Below are 10,382 nucleotides of genomic sequence, written 5' to 3' on the forward strand. Positions count from 1 at the left end.
TCATAATGAAAATATGCCTTAGCAGCAAACGCACGCCTATAATCAGTTCAGAGTTTATTCAGTTTTTATTTGTTTCCTAACTGAATTTAGTTTAGAACAACATGTACTAATTAACATTTTAAATTTATACTGGAAAATGATATTTAACTATTTGTTTCTCGTATAAATCGGCAGTTCGCTTTTATTTGTTTCCAAGCATTGTATAACAGCTTATATTTATATATCAAACAAATCCTGCTGTATTTTTCTTATATTAGTTTCGTTTATCTTTTTCATTAGTATTCTTATTCAGTTTAATTTATTGATTCCCCCCCATTGTATCATAAGTTATTTCATCTTTCAACTACATTATTGTTCGTTGTTCTTTATTGTGATAAAAGCTTTTTTATCCTTTAGCTTTTTTTAAAAATATTTTCCTTTAATTTAAAAACAGATTTTATTGATTATATTTTCATTGCATTGCACTCCATTGCATTTTGCATGTTTCAAACAGCAATATTAAATGCAAAAATTACAATAAAAAGGGGAAATATAAGAGAAAAATACATTTTTAATGACACTGAAAAGTTTGTGAAATTAATACTAATGTAAAATTGCTAAGATTTGACTGCTGAAGGAAACGAAAGGGAATTTGCGAAACCCCACAGTTGGGAGGCGCGAAGTTCATCTTGCGTAAGTGACAAGGGAGGTTATTCAGACAATGACTACCTCCGCACCCTGAAGGATTTAGGGAAGGGAATTCGTTAGCCGATATTTAGGCCACAGCCATCATTTTGAGACACTTCAGCTCTGGCCGATTCTTAGGCCACCTGTCTTTTAAAGATTAAATCCAGAACATATCATTACTGACAATGAAAGTGGCAGATTTGGGAGCATGAAAAGATTTAGATTGTTATAATTTAGTTGGAATTTTCGTCAGAGCAGTAACAAGATTTGAATGAGAAATTTGTAACTAAACAAGAAATTATGTTTATGAAATTAAAGGAAGAATATTGACATAATAAATTGAAACAGCTTCAACAACTTATTAGTGAAAGAATAGTTTAATAAAACAAGCAAATAAATATTGAACTTTTTTTGTAAATTTTGTTTACCTTAAGGTTTAAACTAATGATCTGAAATCCTGGAAATTTTCAAAATTTGGAATTGTCGAAATTTCGATAATTCCGGATCATGGAATTGGTACTGTGTACATTGGTTGAAGAGGAATCAAGGTACAAATTAAAGGGAGTATCATTCTGGAAGTATAATCTCGTTCTCGGAAAGTACCACCTAATCTTAGCTTTTTGAGGAATTTTAATGTTTTGGGCCAAACCCTTGCCCACTTAGAGGGTTAATGAATAACTATGAAGTTACTCATTTTGCAATTAAGAATTCATATTGTGTAAAAAAAACAAAAAAAAAACTCATTAGTAACTTCGGATGGTCGAATTTTATATCTTCATGCATAAAACTTGATTTGATTTTTTTTTGCTTTAAGAACTAATATAAACAAGCTTCCAAAGAGCTAAGCATGTGAAAATTGACAAAAGTGGTAAAGTAAAGCTTTGATTAACACCATTCATGAAAGAAAACAAGCATTATGTATAAAGAGGAAACCAATATTTAGTTTTCATAAATTACACTCTTATGGGGAAAAAAAAAAAAAAAAATCGAAGCACCGAGAACTTTTGCGATCATGATGGAATTTGGTATGCAAAAACATCTTGATCGACAATGCAAATGATCAAAGTTTCAAGGCAAATGAACAGGAGTTGCAAACACAATGCACATTTCTAGTACACGATTTGCAAAGTATAAAACCAGTAACAAAGGTGGATTTTTTTTTTTTTTTTTTTTTTTTGGCTGCCATTGTACTTTCATAAAGAAGCGACTAAAGATGCCATTACGGTGATATCAAATACCTTACAGACAACTAAACGACTTCGAATGTGGTCGCATTGTAGGGTTGCTTGAAGCTGGGTGGTCATACCAAGCAATAGGCCGCCACCTGCAGCCTACAGACACTGCTGTGTAAAGATATTGACAGCAATGGTTGCTACAAGGAAATTGCCGACGAAATGAAGGCTCTGAAAGGCCAAGGAACACAAATGCGAGGCAAGATAGGATGATGGTTTGCTGCCCCAACAGTATGATTGTTGATTATTCAATGCACTACAGCCATGTATATACCTCCTGTGGTACCATCCAACATCTCATGGCGCTTGTCTGATGTGGGGTTACACTCACAGAGGCCTGACGTTTGCCTTTGACCCCACAACATCACCGGAGTCTTCTGGAGTGGTGTTGCAGCCAATTATCATGGCTGCCATCAGACTGGCATCGTATAGTGTTCAGTGATGAATCCTGCTTCACTCTTGAAGCAGATGACCACCATTTTCATATCTGGAGAGAACAGGTCCAGCGGTCCCAATCAGCTTTTATTTTACAAAGGCATACTGCCATAACCCCTGGTGTGATGGTGTGGGGTGCTATTTCTTATGGCAGTAGGTCATCTTTAGTCATCCTCCGTACATGTTTAACAGCTCAACGATATGTTGATACCATCCTGCAGCTGGTTGCATTACCCTTCATGGCACGTCATCCTAGGGCCCTTTTCCAACAAGATAATACCAGGTCACTGATCGCTTGCATATCTCTGGACTGTCTTTGTATGGTTGATACTCTTCCATGGCCAGCAAGGTCACCAGTCTTTCACCAATCGAATATGTCTGGGACATGGTAGGCCACCAGATTCGGGCACCACAAAATATCGCAGATCTGGAGCGACACCTGATGAATGCCTGGCAGAATGTGTCGCAGGATGACATTAGGAACCTCTACCACTCCTTGCCTTGATGAATTCAAGCATGCATTGCCGCCAGGAGTAGTTTGACCAACTACTAATTTGAACACTCAATCTCAGCCGTGAACAGGTACTATGACCTTGTTTTTTTAATCATTTTATTATCTGTGTATGAGCTACACACATATTCAATTTCATCAAAAACAACCACTTTCTTCATGGTGCTTCGATTTTTTTTTTTTTTTTTTTTTTTTTTTTGCAAAAGAATGTATATGATGGCATCTAATTTGGGTCATTAACAAATTGACATTCAACAACATATGGGTCCTTAACAATTCATGTTTAAAAATTGATGTCAAGTTAAAAACAATCAAAACTTACATTAACGTGACTACACTGGATCTTTACACAAGTTTTGCAGCAATTGCGTATGATTTCAGTTGTCTGGAGAAAAACATGCACTCACTGGAGAAGGTAAACATGCAAGAGACAGCATGATAAAAGTATCCCAAAAATTTTTAGTGGAATTCAGGTCAAGGGAATATGGCAGCCATTCCATATGAAAAAAAAAAAGCCCACACTCTCTAAATGTTTGACAGTGCTGGCTTAATGAGGGCAGACATTATTATCTGCAAAAAGGAAATCGGGGGCGACCGCAAAATAAAATCTCACAATGTGGTGTGGGATACAATCCCCCAGCTATTACAGAATTGTCTTTAAAGATGTGCAGTTGGGTTCAAAGTCCCATTTAAATTCCAGCTGACTTCATGATGCTCCTACCTGTGAATGCGTGATGTATGATGAAGCTCTGGGCCTTATTCTGTATGCCTTATTCTCTTCAGACTCTTAACACTCTTATCATCTGATTCCAGGGCAAATCTGGACTCATCCATGACTTGTACATTGCAACAATCTGAGAAAGTCCAGTTGATATGTTGATGACACTACTTCAGTCTTGCTCCTCTGGAATGAGAGATTAGTGAAACAAAAACACTTGGCACTCAGGTGTGCAGTCTCTTCATGAGAAGGCTTTTATGCTCAGAACTGCCAGATTGCCTTACCAGATGATACTGAAACGATGGATGCAGTAGTTGAGGAGGTTGCTCATTGATTCAGCTAGGTTTCTGTAGTTGTAATGCTGATCTTTAGAAGGGTTGAGAAGCAACATCTTTAGTCGTCTGTCTTGTTTAAATGTGTCTGAAAATGCATCAGAACTGAAAATCTGCCATTTGTCTTCTTTCGTCATAAAACATGAATGTTTTCAAAAGTTATCTTACAAAAGTACTAAGCACTTCATATCAACATTTAAATGAATCTTCTCAAACCTTCAGAATACTGGCATCTTTAATGACTTACCTAATTAGTATACATTTGGACAATCCATTGTGATTGGCTGCAACATGTATTTGCATAATGCCATCTGCATCTGCAACAATTTTCAGCCACTAAAATTCAACTCTGCTTTTGAAAATTGTTAATTTGCATTGCATGTTTAACTCTTTGAAACATGTCTAAGAAGTTTTACATTTCATAAAGTTTCTTATACGCAATGTGAAAACTCTTTTCATAAAAACTTTTACTTTATTTTTAAAAACTTTTTATTTAGAACTATATATCTAGGATGAGTATCTAAGCAAATGAAATATATAGTCACATTTTTAACTCCCTGTATATGTTATAAAATTTTAATAATTATTTTATTAGTCCAGTGGGGCTTTGTCCCTGAAGGACTATTGTTTAGATATAAATGCTTTCCAAAAGTTTAACATCCATAATAAGAGGCTGCATTTTTAAAAATACTTTATGCACATAAATATTATCATGCAAATGCATGAGTGAGATTTGTGTGAATAAATTTTCAGTTTAATTTGCTATCCAATAATAATTCTGATGTTTACATCTCGTCCGTCTTGTCAATGTATTCATTAAATTTCATTTTTGTGTATTATTATCTTATTGATAATGATTTTAGATTTTGTACATAATGCTGAAAAACAATTTAAATGCAGAGATTGAAATTTTTTCAGTTCATAAAAGTGTGTGTGTGTGACTTTTGTTTTCGTAACTATTGGTTGTAGACATACGCTTTCAATACAAGCATGTTTTAAATGATACAAAAATTCATGTTTTTCTATTCTAAATTAAAAATAAATTAAAAATATATATATATATATATATATATATATAATATATATTTTACTTTATTTTAATTAATTATTACTTTATTTTATTTAATTAATTAAATAAATATATATATATATACATAAGAAAAAAAAAACCTCACTTTTAACACATTTTCTTGGTTCATATACTTAAATTTAGGAAAAATTGTACTTTTTATAAAAAAAACACAAGAAGTTTGACTCCTGTATGACAAAAAAGCTATTGGGATTTCTGGTCAACTAATAAAATACTGAATGAATCTTATATGGCAAAGCAAATGCCAGTAAAGAAGTTTTCTTGGATTTTAGGCAATTTGTACATTTAAGATGCTAATAAATTACAAAATTCATGATTTGAATGGCATATAAGGCAAAAAAAGGTCAATCGATTTGAATGGCATTTAAGGCAAAAAAAGGTCAATCTCAAATTATTCTAATTTATTTACTAGCTGAGCCCTCAGTGAAAATTAAATATGACATCAAAAATCACCAGATTTTGGGGGAAAAAATTTCTGTTATTTTAGGTAGAACTTTTTGTGTTTTAACACTTTTTTTAAAATTGGAGGTTTTTAGCAGTACATGGATACCGAGTTTGTGCAATTCTTTGATTTTTTATTTTGGCTTTGTGTAGTGGCAATTTTTAACGTCAAAAATCGCCTCTACACTAAGACGAAATAACAAGTCAAAGAATTGCACAAACTCTTTATCCATGTACACATGGACCTATTTTCACTTGGAAAATGTCACAGAATTGCACAAATTAAGGATTGTGCACTCTCATGACTTTATCCGTGTACACGTTGAACTATTTTCACTTAAAAAAACATCAGAGAGTTGTACAAATTTGCCATTGCGCACTCCCTTGACTTGATTGGCGATAAATGAAACAACTTTGCAATAATACAAGGGGGTACCCTTCAGTCTAATTTAACCCAAAATTTTCCTAAATATAAGTATTGGGACCAAAGGAAAAAGATTTTGCAAAGTTTAAAAAATTGATTTCTTTTAATTTAAAAATGCCTAAATCTGAATATTTACTTTTTAAAACATTTTTGTAATTAAAAGTATATGTCTGTGACAAACCGTTTATATGTGTAGAGGGTGATCATGGGGAAAAATATATATATATATATATATATATATAAATCCCTAGTGCCCTAGCAGCTGAATGAAGGCAAATTATGGTTATATTATTTACCATTTTATTTATTAGAAAAATTAATTTTTATGTGTGTGGAACGGATTAACTGGATTTCCATTATTTTCAATGGGTAAGTTGTTTCTAGATGTGAGAAATTCACTATACGAGCGTAATGCTGGAATAAATTAAACTCGTATGTCGATGTTCCGGTGTATTTAAAACAGGCTGTTTTTCCCCCCTCTTCGCATGATATTGCTTTTGGGTGGTGTTACCAATTCACATGATTTGCATATGCATTATAATGCTAATGATTTGCATTCGCATATCATTTTGAAGACAATGCATGATGCAAATTTCAGTCTACTTCCATTGGTGAACAGCTAAATGTGGTGTGTTTGTATGTGTAAATAACAGGTTGCTCTGGAACTGAGAGAAATTTAAAATTTTAAATATAATTTGAAAGTTAACTGTTTATTTAGGCACATAATAATCAGAATTTTAAAAGTTTATATTTTGGACAATAATATGCAGTAATAAAAATAGTCTTATGCAATTTTGAGTGCAAAATTTGTATGTATAAATGAGTAAATTTACAAAGATTTAATGATAGTGTAATTTCTTTTGAGAGTTTAAGAAATAGCCTTTTTCTTTTTAAATGCAAGATTTAATGTTACTTGTATGTTTACAGCATTTATTGCTATGTCTGTCTAGTTATGAGTAAGGTTTTAAAATTTCAAATACAAAGAATGTTTTTCAATTAATAAATGAATATTTAGAGAAGTTTGTTGGTGAATATATATATGTAATGATTTCAATTACCTTTTTTATTTTATCCATTCGTTAAACGATGTGAGATTAGTTGAAATAAACTGCACTGAAGTTCCACGCCTGTAGGGTCGAAAATCGGCTGCGCCATATTATTGTAATGAAACTGTGGTTTGAAGGTGGCAGAGTGGAAAGCATGATGACACAATTTAGCTCAACATATCTTGAAAAATCACAATCTTTATTTTTTCCATGCATATCAAATAATCCTTTTTCAGATAAGATACTTCGTAATAATACTTGAATAGAATAATTTTTAAGTACGACGTCATCTTAAGCAAGTAAGCGGCAGCAGCATAGATTAAAAGCGTCTTACCAGCTGGAGAGCTAACGTGGAAAAAGGGAAGGTTATAGTACTTTCATAGCAAGAAGGCTGAAGTTTCAGTTCACAGTTTTGGTTTAGAATTAATTTGATTGGACGAGAGGCATCTGCATAACGTTACATAAAACAGAAAAGTCTGGAACCTGTGAGAAGAGATGAATTTAGGGACAGATTACCAAATTTAGAATGTTAATTTTGAGATCAATTATTTTTTTGAAACAGCTATCATATTTTATTATATCTTACATATATATATATATATATATATATACAGGCTAATGTTTTAATGCAAAAGAGTAGTGTCACTCGAATTTTAATAAGAGAAAATAAGAACATTTAAGGTTAAAAAGAATATGTATTTTAAATAAAGATTGTTGTCAGCTACCAAGCCACTGAAAATGAAATGAAACTGGAGGTTATATGTATTGAAGTATTTTTATAATCATGGTTCTATGTGTTACTAAAACAAAGAAAAAATCTGTTTTAAAATATTTATTTGTAGCTTCTCTAATGCATCTGTTAATGCTTTCCCTTCTACTGCTAAATATTTTGTTATATTCATCAGTGATAAATTTATCTGAGCTTATTTCTTTCATAAGTTAATTTGAAAGTTTTGTTGCATGTCAAACATGTGTTAGATTCTGACTATATACTAATTTACTTTTGTTTTAAATGCATTTGGACTTTTGTTTCTTTTTGTTATAAAAAATGCTATTGTTCTGGCAAATTTAATAATGATTTTTCTTTAACCAGTGAAGAAGGCATCCGAAGAGGATGTAAATGAGCTTCCAGAAGTGGACCAAAATACGAAGAAAGATCTAAGGGCCCGGACTGGAGTGGCCGCTAGTCCGAAAGCAAAGCGCAATTAGATATGAATAAAACTTTCTTTCATATTGTTGGTTTAATTTCTTCTTATTTTTCCAGCATTGGAGTGATGAGTGAAAGTTTTGTACTTTATGTTCCTTTTCTAAAGTTATGCATTAAAATTTTATTTCTTTTGTATGATGCTGTTTTTCAGTTTCTTGTAATAGTTCTAGTGAGCATACGATCCATCACTAACCAAAAGAATGATTTATTATATAAGAAAATGGAAACAATGGGCAGTTTTGGGAAACTAAGGCACAACCTTTCTGAAAGTATAGCATTTCCAAAACTGGAACATCTTGAGGTCACTTTATGAAAATGGAGCATTCATGTGAAACCTTTTTGTAAGCTGAAATAGCATAAGCATTTGCCATTAGCTTTCATGAGAAAGTTTCTTGATCACATCGAGATATCATTAAAAAAAATCTGACAATAAAATTGAAAAGATGGAAGCACATTAGAAGTCTTAAAAGTAATAGCTGTGACTGTGACATGTGAAACTGAATTTAGTGATTAGTTTGATGACTTAGTAATGAGATTTGCAAAGCTAAAAGTGTAGAAAAGACGATTGTTTAACCCTGTATTAGGCATGCGAGTTACACCTGCCATCCATTGCAGTTTAAAAAGTTTGTGTATTCTGTTTTATATCCCTTATATAGATGGTACCACTCTTTGTACGTTTCATTGAAAGCCTTAAAAATCATATTTTGCCATCATTCGAGGTCAATTCTTTGTTTCTCTCGAAAGAGGTAGCTTCAAACCATAATAAGCGGCATCTAACTCCCACTCGACTAAATGCGTAACAGAAATTGAAAGGTATGTGGTATCTTTTTTGGTATTTTTAAATTCCTTTGTAAGATTTTTCAGCCTTTATGCAGTTTTATTTTTATAAATATTAAATTTAATTGAAATAATGATTAACCAATAAAATACTTTCCTTGTTTTTTGATATTTTTATGTTTGTAGATTGTTGGAGAGTAAAGAAGGGAGGAATTCTACTAAATGGAGGCGTGTGGAAAAAAGCATAGATCCAGAGCAATGGTTGGGTGATTGAAAGCGAGGAGGAATCGGAAGATGCCTCAGACATGGATGAAAGTGATGAAGATGATAATTATATTTACTAAAATGGATACAGACTCAGAGGAAGGTGAAAAGGAAGTAGGTGAAGAAGGAAAACTTACAGGATATGGATGTAAACTCTTCTAAGAAATATTATACAATTAAAAATAATACAACTAAATGGTATAAAGAATAAGCTAACTACAATATGTGCACATAATCTTGCAGTATTGTAATTCATTTGCCTGGTCCTATTGCAGAAGCCCAAAATGTCAGCAGTAAAACTGAAATGATCTATTTATTCATAAATGATAATATTTTAAAACTGATAAATGAATATACTAACATGTATATGGATTCTGTCGAACACCTTTTTCGTTGAGAATGTGATGCATGTCCTATGATATAACGGGGTTTTGGGCTTTCTTTGGTGTACTTTATTTTATTGGAAGTCGAAGGTGTTCTAATTGTGTTTGCAGTGAAGAGTGCATAAAGTTACTGATAAACTAAGTGCAATACATGCAATTTTTGAATTATTTGTAGATAATTTTTAGAAATATTATTTTCCAAGAGCATATTTCGCAGTATTTGAACAACTTTCAGCAGCACATGTGGCATTAAAAAATACATTCCCAATAAATCCTAAAAAATGTGTGCTAAAAGTATTTGCTTTAGTTAGCAAAATGTTTTACTCTATAAAAATTGAACCATACAATGGCAAGCAGCACAGAAGCCCTTATGGCAGCAGCAAATCACCAACATTGTTCTTAGGTGAACTTGTGAGAAGCACTTGCTTATCTTCTAAGTGACAACTGTACATGTAGTAAGTTCTTGTAGGAACTATACAGAGACTGTTCAAATTTTTTAGACGATGTATATTGTATTTACAAAACTAAATTACCTAAAATTCTTGTGTTTTAAATGTTCTATTTGACATCCCTTATTCTGAACTGTTTTTCGACACCGCAATTTCCGGGATAATAATGCCTTTTGAAGTGGCAGAAAGAGGTATTCTACCCATTCCTCCCAAACAGCTTTCCAGAGTCCTGCTAGAGTTTTGGGACAACGTTTGGATAATGCAGTTTTTAAAAGTCCGAAAGCACAAAAATCCATAGGTGACACATCGGGAGATTGAGTAGGGATATCAGTGAAGGGTATGGCCTTGATACCAGTTTTTTGTTCCATTTCTTTTAGGAAATTTACATTGGATTTTGATGTGTGACT

At 32.5% G+C, this 10,382-nt stretch overlaps 1 protein-coding gene across 1 annotated transcript in view; it reads left to right on the plus strand.

The window, feature by feature from the left end:
• TRAM (translocating chain-associated membrane protein 1) overlaps positions 1-8,237 on the plus strand; it is a 67,938-nt gene extending 59,701 nt beyond the window's left edge. Inside the window, exon 10 of the mRNA XM_035367497.2 lies at positions 7,989-8,237. Coding sequence (XP_035223388.1) covers positions 7,989-8,104 — 116 coding nt within the window. The 3' untranslated portion in view covers positions 8,105-8,237. The remainder of the gene's footprint in view (positions 1-7,988) is intronic.
• Positions 8,238-10,382: the final 2,145 nt, after the last annotated feature.

The sequence above is a fragment of the Stegodyphus dumicola genome, chromosome 12 (assembly GCF_044657685.1).
Source record: "Stegodyphus dumicola isolate Sdum_Otavi_A_Nest chromosome 12, ASM4465768v1".
NCBI lineage: Eukaryota > Metazoa > Arthropoda > Arachnida > Araneae > Eresidae > Stegodyphus > Stegodyphus dumicola.